The 26435-nt window shown below is 31.0% G+C and overlaps 1 protein-coding gene and 1 long non-coding RNA gene across 3 annotated transcripts in view; one reads left to right on the forward strand and one right to left on the reverse strand.

Moving 5' to 3' along the window:
• Positions 1-13642, forward strand: part of Caf1-55 (chromatin assembly factor 1 p55 subunit) — a 54276-nt gene extending 40634 nt beyond the window's left edge. For both annotated transcript variants that reach the window (XM_075363245.1, XM_075363236.1), the window contains exons 7-10: positions 1446-1523; positions 3709-3843; positions 5046-5144; positions 11936-13642. In XM_075363245.1, coding sequence (XP_075219360.1) covers positions 1446-1523; positions 3709-3843; positions 5046-5144; positions 11936-12016 — 393 coding nt within the window. In that variant the 3' untranslated portion in view covers positions 12017-13642. The remainder of the gene's footprint in view (positions 1-1445; positions 1524-3708; positions 3844-5045; positions 5145-11935) is intronic.
• The window catches only part of LOC142323509 (uncharacterized), a 57217-nt gene that overhangs the window by 29303 nt on the left and 1479 nt on the right, over positions 1-26435 (reverse strand). Inside the window, exon 2 of the long non-coding RNA XR_012756107.1 lies at positions 8397-8425. This is a non-coding gene — a long non-coding RNA (uncharacterized LOC142323509). The remainder of the gene's footprint in view (positions 1-8396; positions 8426-26435) is intronic.

Consider the following 26435-nt stretch of genomic DNA (forward strand, 5'->3'; position numbering starts at 1 on the left):
TAATATACTGTAATAGGGAAATCAGTAATAAGTTAATTTCCAAGTCCTCACTATTTCACAGTCAGAAATGTACCAATCTTCAGACAACAATGCACTACATACTTTCAATTAACCAGTAGACCCTACACACTGCATCAAGTTTCAAATTGCTCATCACTGTGACTCGCTGCATAAAGGCATATGAGAAATACACCACTACACAGTCAACTCATTATGACCCTCAAGCTAGATATACTACCTGAATATGTCAAACAATTTTGCTATTAAAGATAAAGAACGTCAACATTCTAACTTGCAGCATCATAACGAATCACACTTCTAACTTGCCCCGCTCAAATGTTTTGACCTTAAATTAATCTTAGCTCAAGAACGACTTACCAATCTTCATCAAATTATTACATTCACAACTTCAGATAAACTACTACAGCATATTTAGATTTCAATGAAATTGATCTAGTAGTTTTGGAGATTTTCAAGCCACAAGATTTTATTCATAGGCATATATATATATATATATGTGTGTGTGTGTGTGTGTGTGTGTGTGTGTATGTGTGTGGAAACCAAATCTAAGTGAATGATATTTTTGTACTCTTACCACAAAACATAAAGAAAATTCATTTTCGTCCCCTACTTCCACCATACTGAAAGTGATACCATACTTTTCTTCGAAGAGTTGGTAAAAATGATAAATAGAATTGAATACAAAATATAATATATTATAAATATATTGGATATATAAGCATTACATAATTTTATTAACTGACACTTTTTTTTAACAAATGGAGATAGAATGTAATAACATTAATGATTATGAAATCATAAAATTATAATTAAATTATTTAATGTAATTATAAATAATTAATACAATGAATGTTGATAAATTATTAATTCAAATAATAATTTACAATTAATAATACTAATATATAAGTTATAAGTATGTTTCCAAGAATGCTAATAAATAGGGTAATTATACTAGACCGTGAATTGCTGGTACACACTGCTTAATTACATGAGATAAAATCGTTTCCTTAGTTTCTTTTTTAAATTTTTTATGTAAAGCAAAGGTGATTTTAGTGCTTATAAGTTTTTTAATACTTAATGATTTATCTAAGTAGTAGAGAGAATCTTTCTCTATTATGTTAATTAAAACTCGAGTCATTTTTATAAAACATAGAGCATATTTATTAAATTATTTAGCTATTAGGATGTGTTTTGTTTAAATATATTTCAGTCAAGATAAAAGATATAATTTTTATTTCAAACAGATTCTATTGAGCCAAAAATTTGTGTTTTCTGTACTGTTGTTGCTACCAATTGTTTCATTATATTATTACTATTGTTTGTATTCTTACATTTCTATTTGCAGCTGTTAAGAGGTAAAATTTTTCTTTCTCTTGTTATGTTATCATCCACCATTTACCTTCATATTTTCTGTTCTTTTCTAGACTGTAGCATTGTGGGATTTACGCAATTTGAAATTAAAACTTCATTCATTTGAATCACATAAAGATGAAATTTTTCAGGTTAGTAGTGATATATTTTACTTCTCATGGCCTTATTTATAGATATTAAATATAAATTTAGAATACATTATTGTAAGTAAATTTACTTTTTAATATTTTATGCTTTCTGTAATTTACTGTTTAATTTGTTGATCCCATCAATTTAAATAAAATAAAAAAAAACCCCGTGATGGGGTTGCAAAGTTGTTTTAGTATATATAATTTTCTATCATGATAGTTCAGATATAGAGAGAAAACTTTAATAATCTTCCTTCCTATCAAGAGTACACCTACTGTAATTAATAACAATAAAGACGTAGTAATCTGTATAACAAGGAAGTTAGTTGTGTGTTGCATAAGAAACACAGCTAAAATTTTATACAACTACTATTATTATTATTAGCCAATTGTTGTATATATAACACTTGTAACTGGCAATAACTCCTTTTATACAGCTCTTAGCCCCTCAATATTTGAAGTAAGAATGGAAGTAAATCCAATGAAGGTATGCCTTAAAAGGGATGAACCACTCACCACCATTTCCTACAAATTTGATTCGATTAGAAAATAACCTGAGAAATGGGCAAAATATTTTATCTTTCATCATGGCAATGCACCATGTTGCACATCATTTCTGCTACAACAATTTCTTTCAAATGAAAATATTATAGTGTCTTCATCCACTTTTTTCATCAGATCTGGAGTGAACTTAAGTCTACTGTAAAAAACTAAAATGACAGGCCCAGGAAATAATAAGTAGTTCATATGACTTTATGAAACTAGAAGGTGATCATTTCCAAAATTGGAAAAGAAAGATAAACACCTGATTCACATTAAAAAATGTGAAAAAAAGAACAGCAGATGCATGTGAGTGTCGTGACTCCAGCCCAAAGAGTGAGAAAAGAAAAAGAATTTGCTAGAGAATTAGCTGAAAATCCAGCAGAGACTTCTTTCTCTACTCCAATAAAATAAAAACTCATGAAATGCCTGCAAAGGGATTAGATGACTTTGACAAGTGTACGGGGAGACAGACTATAAATGAAATTTATAAACAACTGCCTGAGAATAAAATAATAATGATAATGGTTCAAGACGCCATTGGTTATTCAGGAAATGAAATGAGTTTTAGAAAAATAATAAAAAAATTGGAGGTGGAGAAAAACCGAAAATAACAAAAAGGTTTTCACTGAGCGACATAACATGAGGTTTAAGGCTCCTGTGGCCAGGCAGCTTCCCAGACTTAAACCCAATTGAAAATTTTTTGGCAATAATCAAAATATGACTTTCAAAAATGAATTGTATCACAAAAATTCACCTCATTAAAGCAATATTGATGTAGTTTCATGATGAAGAAATCAAAAAAATGTGAAGTACACTTATTGAATTGAAGGCAAATCGTGTACGTGAAGTGATTAAGAATAAAAGAGAACATATTAATTATCAAATATTTACAAATTGATGAACGTGATGAGTTTTTTTTTTCTAAATAAAGTTATTTTTTTATTAAATAACATATGTGTTTGGATTAATTTGCACGCTATTGTATAAGACTCATAACTAATGACAGCACAGTATCGTTATACTGTGAGTTGTTAGAAGTGTAAGCATAAAAGAATGGTAGTGTGGGTTTGTTTTTTCATTACTAAATGAAATAATGCATCGCTTCCATCAGTCAGCTGCCAAACAGTTACACATTAAGTTTGTTTTTAGGCTGATATTACGTACAGTGATCCTTTCACTTTCTTCAGTTTAGTTAGAAATTATTACATAATCTTGTATTTATTTTATATTTGTGTGAATTATATACTTGTCTGTATTTACATGATATTTCTTATTTTCTAGTTATAAACCTTGCAATTTTTTTTATAATATATAAACAGGATACGTGCAAATATATTAAAACTAGTAACAAATACAAAAAGCAGATATCATAACATTCTGTAATCATGAATCCTATAAACAACTGAATCTTACAAAAACAACTTATTAAATGAATTATGCAATGTATAGTTTGGTTGAATAGTATCTGAACATCAGGGTTTCATGAAATTATTAAAAACTTCTTTTTTTCTAAATATTTTCAATTACTTGAAGCAACAAGAACAGCAATAGTTAGTTGTAGTTTATATTAATATCTATAAGAATGAAGTTTTTTTTTATAATTTTTGTCACATTTTGTACTACTGGAGTTTATATTATTTAACAGGTACAGTGGTCTCCTCATAATGAAACTATTCTAGCATCAAGTGGTACTGATCGTAGATTGCATGTGTGGGATCTTAGCAAGATAGGAGAAGAACAGTCTAGTGAGGATGCTGAAGATGGACCTCCTGAATTACTTGTAATGTTTTTCTTTTACACAGCTTTTTTTTATAAGAAAAAATCAATTGTTATAAAATCACTTTATCATTTTATTGATTTAAAGATGTTGGAAATTCGTTTACATAATTTCTCAACTTTTCTGTCCTTTTGCACTATCCCTAAATCATTTAGATATGCTGTTTCATGAAGTTTATGCTTAGTATTTTTATTGACACAGTTCTTTTTATAGATTTTGTCAACAGAGAAATGAAAATAGAAAGTAAAGAAAAAACCAATATTATTTAGTTAATTTTTTATTTTAGTAGTGAGTAGTCAGCACCATCACTTAGATTTTATGTCGATTCTGGCACAAAACAAAACTCAGATCAGTCATAAATTTAGTTAATTTTAATTATGTTTGAATATTCATTAGACTGGAGTATTTTGATTATTGGATCAAATTATTGTCTTGGAACTGTTTGCCATATATAATTTAGTATTTAGAATAATTTAGTTCGCTTACTAGAAATAAATTAATCAACAATAGTTTTGAAACAAGATCTTTATTTGTATAAACATAATTTCTCTTAATATTTCATTTTTCACTTTGTTTCTTTTTTTTATTTTGTATTTATTCTGGCAAGTGCTACATAAATGTAAAGAACTCAAAAAGAATTTTTAAATCCTGGCTATTTTTAATTCTGCTTAAAACATATAATTATTAGGAAAAAGTGGGCAATCTTTTAAATAAATTTAACGGGTTATTAATTATCAAAGGTTAATTAAAAAACTTAAATGAAACATTTGATAAATTTCAGAATTAATTTATTAAAATTTACAAATATGCATTTATTAAATTTATATATTTATGGCCAGTTCTATTGTGGAGTATAATATTTGACTTTAACAGTTGACAAAAGTATACAAATCAGTTTATGAAATTGTGTTAGGTAATTATAAAACACTTATGTTAGGCTAGCCATCACTGATCAACAGTAATGATAGCTGTTCTGTCATGGTTTGGATCATGCTTCAAATCTGGTAACAGTTGCAGTTACCAGTAATCACATTTGTTTACTATTTGTATTAGAAATGGATAGCCTGAGTTTCAAGAGCAATTGTCTTTTTTTTATTTAAATTCAGCAGTTTTATATAATAAAATGCTTGAGTATAATACCAGTATGTCATTAATAATTGTTTGTATGTTCTTAATTAATAAGACCTGGTTTTTTGTGTTTATAGTTCATTCACGGTGGACATACAGCTAAGATTTCAGATTTCTCTTGGAATCCAAATGAGCCTTGGGTAATCTGTTCTGTTTCAGAAGATAATATTATGCAGGTAAGTAGCGTCTCAAAACCTAAAACAAACACTCAAACCACTTTCAGAATAAGTACAAATCTTTAGGTTTTATGAAAAATCCTATGACATCTTGCAATCCCAGTGAACCACTCTCAATCTCATTATCCATAAATAGTTAACACACGGTCAGATGAACCTCCAAGAGTTCTCTGATGAGGTTAGTTGGGTCTCCCCATTGTTGCAAATGGCCATGAGGGCATGGAGGGAGGGCCCATTTAAGTCTTCCAGTCAACATCTATATGCTGGTCAGTTACGGCTATTTTGTTTTCACAGTACCAGGGATTGTATCTGGCATTACTTGAGAAACTGTAGCAGCTGGTAATTAGTCGAACCTCTTTTTCATTTCCTGGCTTTTTTTTTTTCTTTTTTACTTATAGTACTAGTTGATATATCACCCCTCCTTTGCAGTGCTGGTTTTGAGGTCGTATTTCAATAAACATATCAAGCATGGGTAAATACAAATATAAGCAGTGTTATATGCCTTACAGTATTCTCCAGAAGTTGTAAAGATAATGCAGACGCAGAGCATGCTGCTGCAGCCTAAGTGAAATATTCATATTGGATATTTGAGTGGTGACTAATTTTTTCCACATCAAAGTAACTAATTGTTTTCAGAGCTTTAATAAACATCTTTTACTTTAAAAATAGGATAATTTCATCCTATTTCAGGATGTTCACCAAAATTAACACAGTATGTGTGAATGATCACAATATGCACCTCTTTCAGAACATTTTTTTTGCAGAAGCAAAGAACTTTCCTTTAGCTACATGCAGTAAAAATAATGACATTTTAGCAGCAATAACATATAATACTTTCTTGAGCCAAGAACTTCAGTGATTTTGGCTTCATACAACTGAGCAGATTACATCACAACTTTCAGAAAAATTCAGTGTAAATACATTTGATTTACAGGTTTCTTCTCATCAAGCAGTGTAGCTGATTGAACATTGTTGAATGTTTCAATAAAAAATCCAGTGACAATCTTTCTATTCTTTACTGGACTGTTTTCAAAAACTAAAGGGATAAATATTATTATTCCTTATCTTTTCTTCATGTTAAGCACTTTTTAAGAAATCTGTTTCATCACATACAAGGGCAATTAGGAAAGTAATGTCTGTTTGGCTATAAATAAAAAACCTGCATAAATAAAACTATTTTATTACATATAACATAAAACTACAACTTTTAACTATTTTTCAACATAGTTGCCATTTAAATTCAAGGATTTATCATAGCGTTTCTCCAATTTACAAATACCTTCATAAAATTCAGCCGCCTGGGTACCTAGCCAATCTTTCATGTCATTTTAAAGCTCGTTGTCAGTTTAAGTGCTGTGATGCAAGTCATTTCTTCATGAAAGTTTAAGAGATGAAAATTACTCCGTGTAATATCTGGGCTGTAAGGCGATGATCAAAAATGTCCCATTGGAATTGATTCAGAAGTTCTTGAGTTCTTCAAGCATTATGAGGACGATTCTTGTCATGAAAAAAAACAACACTAGATGGCAGCATATTGTTACATTTGTTTTGAATGGCTTGCCTAAGTTTCTTCAAAGTTTCACAGTATACTGCTGAAGTAATCATTGTACTACATAGCATAAAATTGGCTAGAATTCCCTTGGCATCCCAAAAAACCATATCCATAACCATCCTCGCTGACAAAGTTTGGTGAGCTTTCTTTGGCTTGCATGGAGAACTGGTATGGTCCAGGCCATCAACTGTTGTTTTGTTTCGGTGTTCACATAGGCCACCCAAGTTTCATCTCCAGCCACAATTCTCTTCAAAAGACTTTCTTCTTCCACATTGTAGCATGAAAGGAAGTCTAAGGCACCCCCCATTCATTTGGTTTGATGGATCTCTGTGAGCATTTTTGGAACCCACAAAGCACAAAACTTCTGATAATTTATTGGTGATATTCTCATACAAAACTGTATGAGAAATTTTCATGAATTTATCAGAAAGTTCAGAGGTGGCGAGTCTTTGATTTTCATCAATTTCAATTACAAGATCATCATTCACAACAGAAGGCTATACCCACTCTTCGCTTCTTGATGTAATTTTTGTCCTTCCATTTTTAAAAAATCGGACACATTGCAGCATTACAGTGTCACTCATAACATTTGGCCATACACAGTACACAACTGGCAATAGGAGATGTCTGCTGCTGAAACATTTTGTGCCCTAAGAAATTATGACAGTATGTACCTTGCATTTCGCAGGATTTTCTATTGCAGTGCTCATGTTTTTAGGTTATAACAAACAAATGGTCTAAAGTACACAGCTCACATTGACACTGATTCAGAGAGTACGCCGATGTGTCAGTGGCGGCCCCACTAACATTACTACTAGGAATATGTTGCAGTGAAAGTTACTTTCTGAACCGTCCTTGTATTAAATTGTATTTGTATGATTAGAAACATATTATAAAAAAATAAAATGTGTAAGCATATATTATGTGGCTTAAATTTTACTATCCTAATGCAATGCAACTACTGCAAAGCTGTTTTGAGAACAGTATTTAAAATTAGGATAATCTGTATGGATTGCCAAAATGCAGTAATGAATAGACGCTAGAAGAAGAAGAGATTTACCTTCTTAGTCAATAATATAAATTTAGGGTTTAAAGTTTTTAATTGTAATTTATTATACATTGCAATTTTTTTTTTTTAGCTGTGTAATTTAAATTCTATTTTTACCTTAAACATTTGCTACAAGATTCCAATTAAACTAGCTACAATGTAAACTTTGTTCGGGTATATTTATTTCCCTGATGGTTACATTTATTTTATTTTTATAAAATAAATTAAATTTTTAATGGAATTGTCTTAGTGCATATTAACATACTAGCTCCCCGTCACAGCTTCATCCACGCTATATGGTTACTTGCATTTCCTGTAGTGGTCAATCTTTTTATTTTATGTTTTTTAGTCAAGTAACCAGAGACAGGTGTAGCCAGACACACATACCGTAACAGTGGCAGTGACTGTGTTGATTGAGCCACAGCACCGCATATCTTTACACCCCTTAAAAAAAAAATATAAAAAAAAATAATTTTTAAATATTTATATGAAGGGTATTTGCAAACCAAATCTACTGAATACTTTTTTTACTAGTCGGGATTGGGGAAATTTACAATCACTGTTCAACATTTTTGTTATCTTCCTTAATCTCTTTTCAAGGTCAAATTTCAAAAATCTAGAAAATGGTTTTTGACATGAAGATTACACTCACCAAAAATCAGGTTGATTTCTTCATTTTTACTGAAAAATAAAATTAAATTGTAATAATAAATTAAAATAATAGGGTTCCAAAAAAATTCAAAAATCCATTTTAACCCTTGAATCTCAGAATTTCAAAAAATCTAGAAATTAGTTTTTAGATATTCATAATCATTCAGTTCAAACCCAGCTCACACTGATAGCCCTCATAATTCACAATTCATAAATTCAATTCATTAATGTTTGTGCTACAATTAGCAAATTTCCACTACTACTTATATAAATATTTATGTATATATTTTTTTAAAGATTTTTCAAGATAAAATTTATCTAAAAACCTTCACAGTTATGCCAAGAAAATCATGGGTAAAAATTTGGGTGCAATTGATTTAGTAGTTTTTTTGTTTATCCTGAACAAAAAAAAAAACACTCTTTCTCTTTATATAATAGTATAGATCATTGATTCAAATACTTTATCACCTACTACCCACATTGAGAATCAAACATTTTCTACCACCCCCAACATTTTTAAACTTAATCGTCTGTTTATAATAATAATTGCAATTTGTTTTTTTTTAAGATGGGCAATGCAATTATTGTTTTTAAATGTGGCTTATCCTAATTGTGAGGTGAGTGCAATTTTATTAAAATAATCTTGTAGCCTGGAAGGCTTCATTGCTTCTTTTGAAAAGGTTTTTTTTGAGAAGTAAGGCACATTGGCAATGATGGATTTTTTAAGATGCGTATTTAATATATTTCGCACTGTACTGCTGTTCCTTTTTTTTTGCTTCCGACATGGTTTTGACTTCACAAATATGTGAGTAAAAGATAGACTTTAAAAAACCTGCTACCTATTGCACAGGAAAATGCTAATAAAAATAAAAGAGTTACTGCCTTTATATAGGTTTGAAATGCAACACACACCGACAATAAACATGCAATTACTTGTTTACTGCACATGACAGCATTCATACTGAGCAAGTTAGAACAAGCACCAATAATCCTGTCAATTCATGCTCACACAGGATTGGACAAATTGCATTGTTTAACTTATACAGACCTAAAGTCACATAAAAATTGACTTGAGCATTGATGACATAATCATTTTAATACATGTTCGAGAAATGCTACGTGATTCATAAACTAAATAGGATTTTAAACAGGTGATGTAAGCTGTGTGTAATTTGGTATAAAAAAAATGTAATATCCGATAATTGGTTTGTTTATAATTCGTGTTCAAAAATTAAAAATATATTTTAGTTTTTCTACTTCAATTTTATTTTGTGTTATATATATATTTCCTGCCACTTTTTCTTCATTTTTCGTTGATAATCGAATAGTAATACTTTGTATATAATATACACTCATTTGTTTTTGACATATTTATTAGGTGACTGCTATACAGAACAAAGTAAGGTTCAAACTTACATTAGTAAAGTGGTTGTATAACAGAGAATATAAATCAGTTTTATTTTTTTATTTCATACTACTGCTACAAAAAATTAAAGGGATGCCTATATATTACGATAAAAAATTATCGTATCCAAACTATTTTAACTTTACAACCAAGGAGCATAGAGGGACAAATAAGAAAAAAATTAAAACTTGAATACTCTGCTTCTTGACAGTGCATTTCAGATTTCAAAAATCATCAAATTAAAAAAAAAGTAAGAAAAATATTAGAAATTTGAAAGTTTCTTCATGTTTGAATGAGTATATGGGGGAAATTAAATTTTTTCAGTAAACTGCATTATAATTGTTTGAAAGCATATAAGACTAGCTTTAATTTCTTTTTTTGTATGTCTACGAATTTCTGAACCAAAATAGTCCACTTTAAAGAGAAAAGGCCACTTTTGTCTTTAATGCTTCATATTTGCCAATTTAAGCAATGTGTACAAATAAATATGGAAATTAAAGGGTGTTTTCTTAAACACAAACCGATGGCAGAAGAGGTTGTGTTGAAGATGGCGAGATGGTGGGAGAGCTTGGCCAATAGGTTATGACAAGACTTAACAAGATGTAACATATTTATTGGCAGCTATCCACACCACTCATGCACCGTGCAACTACTATCAGTGCTGTTTCAACCATCAGTATGCATAAATAGAGTTATTTTTTATCCTCCATGATCAAATGCATTTTTGTCAGTAGAAAATATATTTTCAGACCATAAAGCAAGCTTTCTGTTTTCAAAATGGCTGCAAAAATTCTGCAGATTCTTCTTGTTACATTTGTGGTGAGTTAATGGTGCAAAGGCAAAAAAAAATTTAATAAGTTATGTTTGACATGTGTACGCATTTCAGAGTGAAAATAGGAGATCGAGACAAACTTGGGCTCAGATTTGGAGTTCCAATGGTGTTGCAAGAACCATGAAATCATACCAATGATTATTACTTTTGTTAGACTGGTGTTTACAGTTTCAATTTGAAGAATAAAAAAGAATCGTCTATCCAAATATGCCATCCGCTTTATGGCAGTTCCTCATGGTCCAGACATCCAGTGCCAAATCTACCAGAAAATTTACTTGAAATGGATGGTTCCACAAGTGATTTAAATGAAGATAACATCAAGGAGTACAAACCCAGAGATAGCTGTGCACCAGAGCTTTATTTACAATCTGAACTAAACGATTTGGTTTGAGATTTACATGTTATCGAAGAGAATTCAGAATTGCTTGGTTTGAGGCTTAATGAGAAAAAGCTGCTAGCAACTGGCTTATTTTCCTGGTTCAGGTATAGAGAAAAAAGGATTTTCTTCCATATTTTTCAGAAGAAGGAGGTAAGTCTTCTGCACTAATGTAAGTGTACTTATGACTTCATTTAACATTCTGCATGAAAGTACCAGTTGGAGACTGTTCATAGATTCGTCTAAAAAAAGCCTCAAAGTTGTTCTTCACAATGGGAATACGTATCCATCAATACCCATTGGACATTCTATCCATTTAAAAGAGGGTTACGATAATTTAGAATTCATTCTTGATAAAATTAAATATGACAATCATAAGTGGATTATATACGGCAATCTCAAAATAATATCGATGCTCCTAAAACAGCAAGTAGAATACACAAAGTTTCCACCTCTGCATATCAAGTTAGGCTTGATGAAGCAATTTATATCAAAGCCTTACCAAAAGCAGGTAAATGTTTTAGTAGAATCTTGAGTAGATTCAGCTATTTGGTTTCACCCTCAAATTCAGCACTTGCATTGATGCATCATTGATATAAACTTATCATTTTCCTTCAGTAAACCATGCTTACCTTCCTATTTCCCTTGAGTGCAAAATTATTAGAACATGAATCTTTGATTCTTTTTCAAAAACCATATGTTAAGGTTTATCTTTGAACTATTTAATTTTATTGATAAAATTTTAAGTTAAAACAATATGATATCTGAACCCAAATGTTTATTTTAGTAAAAGTGCTTTGTAATGTATTTTTCAATAACAGTTGGGATTCAGCTGTCCTTAGGTTGAGCACCCATGCAGTAGATTCAGTTTATTTTCAAATAATTTTTTTTTTTTTTTTGTTAATTACCTATATTTGTTTGTTTAAGGTCTGGCAAATGGCTGAAAATATTTATAATGATGAAGAACCAGAGACCCCAGCATCAGAATTGGAACCTGGTGGCTCATAAGACTGAGAAGCTTTGTTTTTCTGTTTGTACCTCCCTTACAGTGTGTTTTACATTCGTTATCATCAGTTATTTTATTCAGTGTGATAGTTATAATTTTTTTTATGATTAACCCTTTAACTGCCATGTTTGTGATTTCCATGTACCATTAGAGCCATTTTGTTGTAAAAGTTGGTTCATAAATATGATTTTCTGTGATAATTTGTGCAGTAATTAGCTCAGATAAGAAAGAGACACTTACTTTGTAGATAAACTCCCTGAATTTTTTTTTCTGTTTTTTAAATAACAATTGGTTTTCTCAGTGCAGTAAGGTTATGAAATTAGATGTTTATATAGAATATTATAATTATTAAGTGGTGAGATGGTTTAATTAAAACAGTTGTATTTATACAGCCCATCTAATAAAATTTAATGGAAATGGTACTTAAATACTCTTATACATAATTTTTTACTCTTTTCAAATTAATTTGAGTTTCCAATTAACTTATTGGAATAGTTTTATAAGGATAAAACTATTTTTTTTAATATCCATATTTAGCCACACCTGTTTGTGTTTTCATTTAAAATGACTCTTCTTAACAATAATTTACTCTTCTCGTTATTTCTATTAACTTTCAATAACATTTAGTAACTATTGTTAATTAATTGAGCAAAATTTATATCCTCTTTGTACCTTCTCTCAAATTAGCTTGATTTTCCTTTCATGTACTAAAATATAGGTTATATTTGATGACTGTTTTAAAATGTTAAGATCCAAAAATCTATCTTTTAGGTACATAAAATTTAAAATTCATGTTACTCTTGTGCCACATCCTTGCATCTTAAATTAATTAACAATCAATAGGCAAACACTTGGTTCTCCATCATGATGAAGTGCCATTTACCTATTTTGTCAAAGTTAAGTTTTTTAATTAGATATTTGAACTCTAAATATAAGTATAAACAGTTAAGAGCAGAGCGTGATGAAAAATGCAGTAATCATTTATGATATCAGTTTAAGCATTAACAAGCTCAAGATACTTGTCTGGTCCAATTTTGTAGAAAGTCCAATTTATTTTTAAATATGTTATAAAAATCTCAGAAGAGAAAAAATGTTTTTCATGTCCACACATACAGGAAAAGTTGAAAAAGATCATGAATGGAGCAGAAGTGACAGTCTGATAGTAGAAACTATTCTTCAATTTAACAGCAATTTTTTGAGATTTTTAAAAAAATTCTCCAAGCCAAAACAGTGCATCATGAAGGAAAAACAGCAGCAGGATTTAAAAAAAAAAGCAGTGTCACACTTTTAGCTAGTAATAATGACAATGGTAGACAAATTATATAACCTCATACTGGAAACTTTGTTAAGACCAGAGTTTCATTTTTTGTTGGTGTAAATTTAGTTTTATTGTGTGTGTAAAATAAAATAATTATAAAATCAGCCTAGATGGACTCAAACAGTATCTGAAAAAAATGGTTTCACTGTATATTAACAAGTTTTGGCTTGCCTGCATTGTTGGCTAAAGATTAGTATGTTGGTTGCAGTTAAAGGGTTGAATGGGTCTTTTTGTGTATGTTGTTTTTATAAACTAATTCATTGTACAATATCATTTTCTCACAAAATAGATTTATTTTCTTTTGATTACAGTAGAGTCGTCTTGATAGTCCAACACGTATGAGTCCAACTTGTGTCAGATAACTGGAAAATTTTCCAATGTTTTTGATGTAACAGTTTAAATTTACTAATAACACAATATACAATAGTAAAAAAACATTAATTCTAAAGAAAATTAAATGCCAAAAATAAAAATTTTGTAGAGGCGTTAGTTATTGTTCTTAATTACTATCACTATGGTGTTAGTAAACATGGTAATAAGCAAAAAAATTGCAATTTGTATTTTTTTTAAAAATATATCTTATAAACACTTTCTTGTAATCTTTTTTAAAACAAGTACCTCAGCTGCTGATATGTGTTTTCTGTGGCCCATGTGATGCAAGTGTAGAATGCATTTGTACTACAATGATATATGGTATGAACCTGTGCAGCCGACTCTTCTTGTTTCTTGTCAATAAATTCCCCAAAACATCTTGAATTATTCCCTCATCAGTCATCAAGCTGAATAATCTTCATCTTCTCTTCCACTGATGCAGTCATCCTTAATGTCATCTACAGTTAGGATTTCAGTGTCACTGCATAGTTCTGTGATAGTTCATTTAGATCACAAAGTTCCTCATTAGTTGATCACTGTTTCCAGGGATTTCTATATCAGTTTTATCTTTTTCATATTGAGATAACATTGATAGAGTACTAGGCCATAATTATCCCACAACGTTAACAAAATTTTAAATATGTTTTCCCATGCATGAACTAGATTATAAACAACATTTTTGAGATTAGTAGTCTTCAGAGAAACAAGGATGTTCTTGTCTTTACTTACAATACTGTAAACTTTTTTTTATTGGATTTTAAAAGTCTTGAATAACATTTAGATCCATTGGCTTTAAAAATGGGGTTAAGTTTGGTAGTACCATCATTTTTATGAAAACATTTGTGAGATTCAGTTCCTCTTGACTTGGATGATCTGAGCAATTGTCTGATAATAAGGCTTTCTGTGGCAAGTTTTTTTATAGAAGTAATCTTTTTACTGATGCGACAAACTGTCGATTAAAAACCAGTTGCCAAATAATTTTTTCATCATCCAAGCTCTATTTTGATTTTCACACAACAGATAGATTTAAAAACTGTTTGAATGCCTTTGGACTAACAACTGAAGCTTATGTGTACTGCTGGAATTCAAGCAAGACATGAATGTAATTCACTCTTTAACCATTTTCCTACCAGGGCATTGGCTTCTGCTCTCTGGACAAATTTTTTTCAGAAGTCTCCAAAGTGTAACCCACTCTCGACTGCGTTATAGATCTGATCAGTGATAAGATTTAGCTTGTATACAGTTTTTTATAAATTTCTCTAAATGGTTCAATGGCTTCTATGTCACATGAAAGTTTCTCGCTTGTTGTCAGCAAACAAATTCCAAAACATTTTTTTAAATTTATCAACCCAGCCCATACATGAAAATCGTATTTTTTCATGATTTTCTTGTAGAAGAACCTGGCTTTCTCTTTAAAAAGTTCACCAGAAATTAGGGTGTATCAACTACATTCTTGGAAAAATCATGGATAAACAGTATTTTCTACTACTCAGTAGTTTTTAGAAAACAGTAAATAACTAGTATTATTGTCAGTTGCAAGCATAATTAGAACTGACTGGGAATTCAAACTATACAAAGAAGTATGTAGGCAACGGCACAATAATTGTGGCCTACAAATTATTAATAGTACTGTTACTATAAATATCATAGCAACAACTATAAGCAAACCCCTGCTCCAGTTATATATATAGTACACTTTTTATTCCAGACATTGGAACAGTTTGAAATAAACATTTTTTTTGCATTTCCGACTAACGGTGTCAGATTACTGGATGTGTTGGATTACTCATACTCTACTGTATTATTTTAGTCAGTCTGATGAAAAATTCTTCTGAGATTACTTAAACGTACACTTTATCTGATCTGTTGCTGGATTTTTAATTCCTTATTAAAATTGATTCTTCTTCATAATGTTTATTGTAGTATAATTTTTAAATGTTCTATGATGTTTGTAATTAATGTATTGTTTTATCTCTTAAGGATTTTATTGCCACTTATATATGTATCATTTAATATTTTATACATTTCCAAAATATAAATGTTATTAAAATTTTTAAGGTGCTTTTATAATCTTATTTATTATCATATTTTCATTGTATTTAATAATAATAAACTTTTAAGAAATTATATTTGGTGTAATTTATTTATATATATACTGAAATAGATTTAAGCTGAAGTGTAGTTACTTTGCTTTTGTTTAAATAATGTTGCACGTTTAAATTAAGATGAATTTTGTGGCATGTAAGAAATGCCAGGCAGTCTGGAATTTGTTTACAGAACCTTCAGTGCATAAACAAATAGAAAATGTATGGGTAAGACCAAGAGCAAGAAGATAAATTATACAAGTGGTTCAGAAGTAAGGGCCGGCTACACTGATTGCCCCTACATGCACCATAGCTGTAAGTGGTCTGTTGAGTATGTAACAATCACATTGCTGTCATTTCATTGTTGTTTGCCTTCACGAGACAGTATGTAAAATGAGTGAGGTAATAATAAAAACCGCCAGTTGTGAAGTTTGAACAGTGATTAGATTTCTAAACGCAAGAGAACATAATGCTGCTGAAATTCACCATCAATTGTATGAAACATAAGGGCCTACCACACTGAGTGAAGAAAAAGTGTGGCAGTGGTTCATGACTTTAAGGAAATTCATTCAATGTTCTTGATGAAAAGAAAAGTGGGAGGCCTGGTGTCCGAATTATCGATCTTGTTGAATGTGTAATTGCAAAAGTGAGAGAAAATCTTCACTTTACAATTAGCAATATTTCTCTACAATTTTCAGAAGTTTGGAAGACAACATTGTTGGAAATTGTGAATGACACTAGGTAGTATCATAAACTATGCTCAATGGGTGCTGAACAAGTACTCTTGAAACCACTAATAAATTTTTCATTTTTGTAACTGTTCTTATTTTGTTACCAATCAGCCCCTACTTTTGAACCACACCTCGTATAATGATTAGGCAGAGATTTTGAAACCATGTCAATGGTTTCATTGACATGTGACTTTCATTGTCAGCATTGTGACTGGCCACAATGCTGAAGTGTAAAGTAATAAAGAAAAGAGTAGAAACGGGCCAAAAGAGAATGATGCATCTGACAAATTTAAAATCAGTGTGCTAAAGTTTGAACAAATCATAGGTGGCTAAAAGTTATTGCAATAGCAGATTCTGTTGAAAGCAAATGGGTATATAGAACACCTCTTTCCTTTTTCAGTTCCAAATTTTATGTTTACTAATACCACATATTAAACTACACTATTTAACTTACACTAGTTAACATAAAATTTGTATCTAACAGCTACCTGCAGCTGGAAAACCATTGACTAATAACTGGCTACCAATCACTGAAGAGATACTCCCAATAGTTGGCATCTTGTTAAAGACAGGTAATCTATTTGTGCAGAAATGCCAGGAACAAAAGGACCAAACATCTTAAAGTAAGATCCATTGTTAAACTCTGAACAATAAAGCAACTGGAAATATACGTCCTGAACATTATGTCAAAATATTCAAATTCTTTATAGACCTAGATGTGGATGTCACTTACGAGATATGGAACAATAGTGTTTGGATAGAGGTCTGGACCACTTTGATTATTATCCCTTTTCATAAAAAGGGCAAAACACTACGCTGTGCCAACCACAGAACGATATCGCTGATATTACACACTTGTAAGATAATCATAAATAACTGAAACATTGCTTAGATTGAAAAATGGAGAAACACCACCAGAGTTTGCTGACTTTGTGAAAAACAAAAGAAAACATAAACAGATTATTTAATGTTAGACATTTGATTGAGAAACAGGGAATTTAATGCTACTCTAGTACTGTGTACTTCTAGACTACAAGAAGAGATTTTATTGTGTTAAATGGAAGGAATTTTGGAATGTACTGAAGCAATTGGGTATACCTATACATTTTACCCCAGTTACCAGAAATTTATATACAGACAGTAAAGCAATAGTTTGACTTGAAAACATGATTTCCATTCCCTTTGAATCTACCAAAAGAATTAAACATTAATGTATTCTATTGCTGGGCCAGTTCAATACATATTGATATTCCCCAAAGATGGGGAATATATAATTAGAATTACTTTTGATGGTGTAAAAGTTTGCGGACAACATTACACTTTGTGCCCAGTCAGAAACCAAAATGTATAAAAGAGAAATTGAAAAAGGTGATTATGATTACAGATCGAACTGGGTCACTTTCACAATGAAATTTTGCAACTGAGAATTGAACAAATTTATTTACCCAAGTTCTCATCGAATGGGGCTCAACCAAAGCAATATGGCAGAGAATTCCACTATATAGAGATGCCACGTCAAAGCTAGCTGTAATTTGGAAAGACACAACAAACTGAAGTTGCTGAAGACCCTGTTACCAATTTTCCAACAACCTACGGAAAACTTCAGGAAGGACAAAGATTTTGGGGAAGATGCACAACGCAATGGTGGAAAACAGCCAGACAAAAAAGAAAAAACATTACTGGACCAATGAATCCAAGAAACAGATATATTGGAAACAAACAGTCAAGAAATTACCTGACAGGTTGTCAACTTTCAAAAATAAATGAGGGATTTAATGGTGTGATGTGGATTTAAGTTAAGATGATATTGAACTGCATTATCAATTAATTTTAATTATGCTGCCATGCTTGTTTTTATTTTAAATGTAAGAAAGTTGTGAGTTAATTTTTTTGTTTAATTCAAGTAAAAGTTTTTCAATTTTCATAAAAAAAGTTCTTTAGTCAAATCAATATTTTGGAATAAATATGTTACTTAAATTTGTTTGATACTTTATTCTTACATTTTGTATAGCTTTTTCTTATATTCAAAAAGACAAGAATTTTCATTAAGATTTTATTTTTATGCTTATTCATATAGCTTATATTCCATTTTTTATACAAAAGTGCTTGTTTATTATTATCACTTTTCAGTCTGGTCCAATGTTTCCACAGTGTCTTTGTGTAGTTGACTTACTTTTTTCTATTTCCTGTGCAAACACTATTGCCATTTAAAAACTACACAATAGAAGTATCCTTTCTCCTAGTTGTCTAAACTACACTTTAGTAGGTGCCGAGACTAGTTTGTTGGAAATGCAGTTTGCCAGTTGGGGTTGGGCAATATGCCTGAACTAGGTTTTCCCTAAAGGACATATTCTCAGGTAAGGCTAAAAGGACATACGGTTCATACAGATTGATCTGCTTTCTCTGTCAGTGGTAGTTTATGATCTTACCTTTTTTCATCTAGTAGGCTCCTTCAACATCTTTTCTAGTCATGAGGAGTACCCTGGCAAGTCTGAGAAGCAATCCCCTTTGACCAAGGGTTGAGGTTTTTAGCCGATTTATTTATTTTTAATAGATACTTTGCATGACTTATTTTTAGTTGGTGACCACTTCAAAGAGTGAGTTTTTAATTTAGTTTATTTTGGGTCTAGTAGTTGATGCAATGGCCTCCGGTGAAGGATTAGTTTGCTTTGTGTACGACAGGGATTTTGCTGGTAAAGAAAAATCAAAAACACCTGCCGTATGACATATGTGACAGAACTTTTCATTCTTTAATTGCTAAAGTTGCATTGATTGGAATTGGTTTTAATACAGAGAATGGTTCTTCATTATATATATATTCTTCATTAGTACTTGATGGATAACTCATACAAAGGATACTGATGTTGAATTATGTTCAGAAAAATCAGTTGAAAATTATTTGAGGTAACGACTGATATGAAAAACAAGGTATCTTTACTCAAATATACAATCTGAAAAATGCGAACAGAAATAATAATGGAGTAAACTACAGTCAAATGATGACTAAAAATTATCAAAAAAATCTTTAGAAAGTAAGAGAAGGTTTGTAATAAATGAGAGAACAAGATGACTGAAGTCTCAATTTATTGAAGAAAGAGTGTCAGTGAGTATGAGGATGGCGTATTGTTTTTTGTATGGAATACAGTAGGAATGAGCCAAGCAGTGATGTGGAAGTGAATGATAAAGGTTGGGTAGTTGTTAAATCAGGAAGTTTGGTTCAGTAAGAAAGGAAATTAGTAAAAAAAAAGGTAGTAGTTGGTAATGGTGAAAAAGTCTAAAAGAAAGGTGTAATTTATCACCAGGTAATTACTACTACAAATAATGATATTGAAAAAAATTACTGTTGAATTCACTTCAGTTAATAACATAGAATGTACACAATTAGCTACCAAAAGACCAGGTTATTTCATGTTGGGTAGGGCGAGTACAATTTTGAAAAGTTTTCCACTTTGCTGATATGACCTTCTGGAGTGTTGATTCTCCATTCTTTGGTTTGTTAAACTCTAACCAGGCGTTTTGTTTTGAATGTAATGCTAAGAAACCTGAGGAGGCAGGTGCTAATAGCCCATTGATGGCTTGTAAATCCCTCTGAGTATATATCAGAACATAAGAGGCCTTCACACTAAGTCTGATGGATTTTTGTATCTGTAATGAGCAGTCCTTTTAATATCAAATCTTCCTTGAATTATAATTCTATGTCTTCTGACTATTTCCAAAATAATTTTGTGGAACAAAGATGATCAAGTTGGTATTTCTGTAAAAAAATGTTGGTGGACTTCCCTGGTTGAAGTTAGGTCTTCAATTCAGAGCTCCCACATGAGTGACTTAGAATACGTGTTTGGATTGAAGTGGAAATGAGGGATGAAAATGTGTGTTAGGTAATCACACATTATTATTGCCTTGATACCCCATAATTTTACTTGAGTTATACTTTGATGAGGTAACTAAACAGATTGACATAAGTTCTTATTACATGTTTGTCATTAGTGATTTTGATGTACCTGAACTGATTGGATAAATTGTTCTGTTAAGCCTAATAATAATTTTTATGCTAAAAAGAAAGATAGAGTACTGTTCCGTTTCATGGATGTCCTTGGTATGAGATTTATGATTGTATGGGTATAATCATATTCCCAGGGGTGGTAAAATTTTCCTAATGAGTTTTTTAACATCAAGATTAATGTCCCAAAGACTCCTTGTGTCTCCTGATGCTTCTCATGATCCCCTTGGTATTACATAACATCTGAGAGTTTCATAAAATTTTGAGAGTATTACTTTTGATTTTCACTGGAATGACTATTCTGATCTTTATGATTCTACTAGACAACAGGATGGAATTCTGTCTTTTCTTCTGTTGCCACTGTGGCTGTTTTTCATTTTTGTGAATTGATTTATAAAAGCACATAAAAAATCATATCCTTCAAAAAAAGGTTGTTACTCAAGAGGTTTCCTTTGTGGTTCTCCATGGTGGAACTGATGCAGTAAGAAATAGGATAGGCAGTATAAAAAAGAACTGGGCCATGATATTCACTATCATAGATGTTCAGAGTTTCAAAAACAAGTCAAAATACTTTTAAAGGAAGATAAAATTTCTAAAGCTGGAGCTACAGAGTTTGACCTCAAGGATAAACCAGAAAAACTGTTCTAATACGTAGTGTCTTCTAAATGAAAACTGTGGTATGAGGCCAATAAAACCTGACAAGATAATTACTGATACTAAAGAATTAGATGATGAATTTGATTAGATATTATTTTCAATCCGTATTTCAGATGAATAAACATGCATATGCTGCCAATTGTGATTTAGATTACCAGATGAATATTACTAACGAGGATTTTATTTCAAAAGAGGAAGTATGTGCCATCAAATATCTTAGACCTACAGCTGCAGCTGGTGTAGATGACATTATTGTAGATCTACACATTGGTGTAGATCTGGATGAATATATTGCAACAGTAGTTAAGTTTATCAAGGAATGTTTCCCTGTTGTTGGACAGACGCTCTAGTTTCCTGTGTTCTTAAAAAGGGAAATTTCTACTTTATGTGAACTATACGCCTGTATCAGTGTTGCATGAGGTTTCAAAAGTATTTGAAAATTTTATCCACCAGTATTTACATTCTGCTCTGTCTCATAGTACCTATCTACTAACCTGCTCTACCCTTGTCAGTGTGATTTTGTGTCTGAGGTCTACCCTAATTAATCTTAATGAAATGTTGTTGTTCATAAGTCCTGAGGTCAAAGGTAGGAAATAGGCTGATGTGTATTTTGATTTTCAGAAGGCTTTAACAAGGTACCTCATGGTTTATTGTTGCAAAAACCTGCTCTATTTTGTTTTAAAGTCTCTATGTTAAGTTGTTTAAAGTAAAGGTGTTTGGTAAGATTGCTAATATGTACTCTTTTCCATCTGGTGTTTCTCAGAGTTCTAAATTGGGTTTTCTACTTTTTATTCTTTATGTAAATGACATTACCAACTTTATTTCTTTGACGTTTCTTTTTATTGTGGATGATGTCAAAATTTGTGCTAAGGTGAATTGTAAAGATATCAGTTTATTTTGCAGAATGACATTGACAGAACAATCAATGGTCTAGCGTTAATAGAATCTTAATGGAAACAAAGGGTTTTTCTTTTGCCCATTTCATACATAGTTTAGCAAACAACCTATTCTGTAATGGTCAACTTAAAAATTAACCATAATAAATGAAAATAAAATTAATAATTTTTACAGCTTTGCTAAGAATTTGTTTGAGATTTTCCGACATATATTTTGTGGCAAGAGCATGTCTATAAAGGAAGAAATGCGTTCATTACACCCTTACAATAAGACAATCTTTTAATTTTTTCAAAAATCCACTGTTTTTTCTGTTGTCACCTTTGCACCATCTCTACAAACTGCAATACATTTTGTCCAATCTATGTTATAGGTTCTAGTAGCATCATAAAAAAACATCAAAAAGACATGTCCTGTTATATGATCAGATATTGATTTGCAAAACAACAAATTTTCTTTGACTGATCTGTCCCTATCGTATTCATACCTCACAAAACATAAAAACTGAGAAATGTTTGCCACATCTGTTGATTCATCAAATTGAATACTAAAGACTACACTTGAACTCACTTGCAGAATTATCTGTTTGTAAACATCAGCAGCCATGTCATCAGTTCACCCTGGTATGGTATGGTTAGAAAGCAGAAGTTTTTCAATTTTTTCGCTTCTCCTACGCCTATTAAAACACTGACCATATCAATTGTAGTAGGCAATATTAAGTCTTCTGCAATTATATGGGGTTTGGTCATCTATGCTACGAGATAAGATGTTGCAAGTGTACTTTTATTAGTACAGCTTGGTTTACAAATAGAAACTTGTTGATTTCTCAAGTGTGTAATTCTCTTTCAAACAATTCTAAGGGTTTGCTTTTATGATCTGGATGTTTAGTTTTCAAGTGTTGAATTAATTTTGATGGTTTCATGCTTTCATTGGAGAGGAGTTGAAAGCAAACAGTGCACTATGGATTTCCATCCAATGAGATAAAACCATAATTTAAATAAGTGTCATACAATCTTGTCTTTTACGCGACTGCCCAAAAAGGAGTGTAATGCAATTAGAGTGTATGTATGTTTGTTCCATTGTAGCAGATCAATGACTTTTTTCCTGTTTAGCCTCTGGAAATCACCGTCAACTATTACTTCAGAGGATGAATGAGGATGGTATGTATGAGTGTAAGTGAAGTGCAGTAGTCTTGTACAGTCTCTGTTCGACCATTTCTAAGATGTGTGGTTAATTGAAACTCAACCACCAAAGAATGCCAGTATCCACAATCTAGTATTCAAATCTGTATAAAAGTAACTGCCTTTACTAGGGTCTAAACGTTTGAACTCTCGACTTTGAAATCAGCTGATTTGCAAAGACATGTTCACCACTAGACCAACACAGTGGGTCAGCAGCTCAATAACTGAACAAATTTAGATGTATGACCCTGCGTTGGAATGTTATCGGAATTGTCATAGGCTATATACATATGGATAAATAAATTTTTAAAAGATTTTAAAAAAAATTATACTATATACAAATAATGCAGTAAAATCAATACATTGAATGAAATGAATAATGTAATTTCCAAGATATAGTCAATGGGAACTTTACAGTAAGTGAGCAATTTAACCAAGTCATATTGGCAAAAAGCCTTCATGGATCTAATGGAAATGGTTCGAAATTTAGAGGCTCTGCATTTCTATATTACTGTGTTGTATGATGGTCTGCGCTGGCCAGACATCCTATTTTTTTTTGGCAAATTGCTCATGTTTGTACACTTCATACATGTTCATACCTGTCAACACAGCTAAATAAATTTTAACTACATTTCATTGGATTGATGTGTTACCTCTTCTGAAAGATAATATGGTTAATGTCTTAGACAACACCCCTTATCTTTTATTCAAAAAGGAATAAATTCCAATCTTAAAAAAAGAATTATATCAAAAGGGGCTTAGTTCAAAAGGAGTGATTTTTCAAGAACTTAAGGTCCAATTATTGCAAAGGGTTTCGCATATAAATGTAATTTTAATGTGCATAAAATTCATGAATTGTCAAGATCCATTGGTAAAACTGTGCTTCAATTACCTACCTGTCTGTAAACTCAACCCAATTGAGTTAATTTAGGGACAAATCAAAAGTTACATAGTGTCAGAAAATACTGCTTTTAAAATATCTGATGTTAAAAATTTGTGGTTAAAAGCAATCGATAAAGTAGACCAGCAGGAAAGGAAAAACTGTATAAAACATGTAATGGATATTGTTGAACCAACTTAACAATTGGGCCTCTCATTTTATCTTATTCTGACAGCACTACAGATAAAATGAGAGGCCCAATAGTTAAGTTGGTTCAACAGTATCCATTACATGTTTTATACAGTTTTTTCTTTCCTACAGGTCTATTTTATTGACTGCTTTTAACCACAAATTTTTAACATCAGATATTTTAAAAGCAGTATTTTCTGACAATTACGAAAACGGAATTAAATTTATTATTTGTTTACTATCATAGAAATTTAATCTAAAATATTAGTACACTTTTACTGTTAATGGACAACTTACAATTTCATAATTAAAAAAAAAAAACCTCAAGGAAACTATATAAAAATAAACAATTTTAAGGAATAAAATACTCTGGGTTATCAGATGTGCCAATCTAGGTAATAAATTAATATGTCTTAATTTATTTAAATTTATAATATATGTATAATTTTTGTAAACTATATTACAGCATAGTTACTGTATTAATGTAGCGTAGTTTCTTTTACATGCATTAGGATTTACAGGAGATGCTTGTGAATTGGCCGCTGAACACTCGTATGCGCAGTTTGCTTTTTTTTTTAGCCTCTGGGACCACTGTTACATACCGCTTCAGATGAGAGATGCAATGACAATTTTGTAGTGTGAGAAAATGTCATGCCTTACTGGTATTTAAACCTGGCACCTCTGAATGAAAGGCCAAGATGTTATCTCTCCTGCCATGGAGGCCGGTGCAGTCTGTTTACTTGAACTCTCTAAGCTAACTGAATTAGGTAAGGTAATTAATTCTCTTAATTAGTTAGCCTTAATTTCAATAAGTTAACCTGAATGTGGAGTACATTTTCAGATTGTCAAACTTGGATGACCTTGTTATCTACTGGCAGAATTTCAAAGAATTCATTAGTTGAAGAATACCTTTCAATATCACATGATGGTGGAGAAGTGTACTTGACCAAAGTCATATAATTAATGAGAAGTTCTAATTCATTTCAAAATAACATAACAAATAATGTTACTAATTGTATGTAAGATTGAATATCCAATTTTGTAATAAATTTATAATAATTTTGCCTAATCTAGTTTGATACACTAGTCTAATCCACTTCACTTTTAGCTTATTTTAAAGAAATGAAAATATTGAGCAGTTTGCCTACACTTTAAAGCTAGCAGTGGATTATGATGTCACACAAAGTTGATTTTATGATGTGCATCTAGGCTATATTTTTATGTAAGCTGTTTCCTGACATTGTGGTTATCAGCCACACCTAAACAGTTTTAATTAAAAATGAATTATTCCTTTCAAACTATTAAACCTTTCTAATTTGCTATGACTAAACTAACTCCACTAATTAACCAACTCCCTTAACATGTTATGTTTTGGCAGTGGGAAAAGGGGTAATAATATTTTATAATAAAACATCTCTACTACAAATAGAGCCAAAATGTAACTCTTAATAATATTAGCAATAAATTTGTACTTGTCAGAAAGATCTCTCTCTAACTTCTCTTCTCTTGAACTTCTACAGCAACACAGTGTAGGGGTTATGCAAGATGAGACATTGATATTTTTATGATGCTGCAACTAATGTTTTATTGTTTTTATCTTAGGAACAGCATTTGCTGCAAGGAGAGTTTAGGGGGTTTATTTTTTGTCCTACTTCAACAGATCATAGCTAATTAATTCCATTGCTGAAAAACAATGACAGAGGAGTTATTCCTCTTTCCAACTAATATGCCAATAAAATTACCTCCCCAAACTAATCATCTTAATAGTACCAACAAAAAAAATTACTGTTACCTCATGAATGGAAGCCCTTGTATTTCCTTTTGCAGAATTTCATATTTGCTCTTTATTAATTTTGATTCAATGGCTATGGGATGAATGGGTTTTTAAAAAATAATTGAAAATTGGAAATCTGTATATTGTGTAAACTAATGTTTGATGAACCATCATTTCACAAAGATCCAATTAATAGTCAGACAGATTGATTAAAATGCACTGGTGTGAGATTTAAACAGCAATGGTACTTCGTCTTTGCAGAGAGCTCATTGCTTATACAACTTGTTTTGCAGTATTGCAATGCTGTTACACAATAAAACATGAATTTGTTGCAGCTTTCA

The sequence above is a fragment of the Lycorma delicatula genome, chromosome 1 (genome assembly GCF_047948215.1).
Source record: "Lycorma delicatula isolate Av1 chromosome 1, ASM4794821v1, whole genome shotgun sequence".
Classification (NCBI taxonomy): Eukaryota; Metazoa; Arthropoda; class Insecta; order Hemiptera; family Fulgoridae; genus Lycorma; species Lycorma delicatula.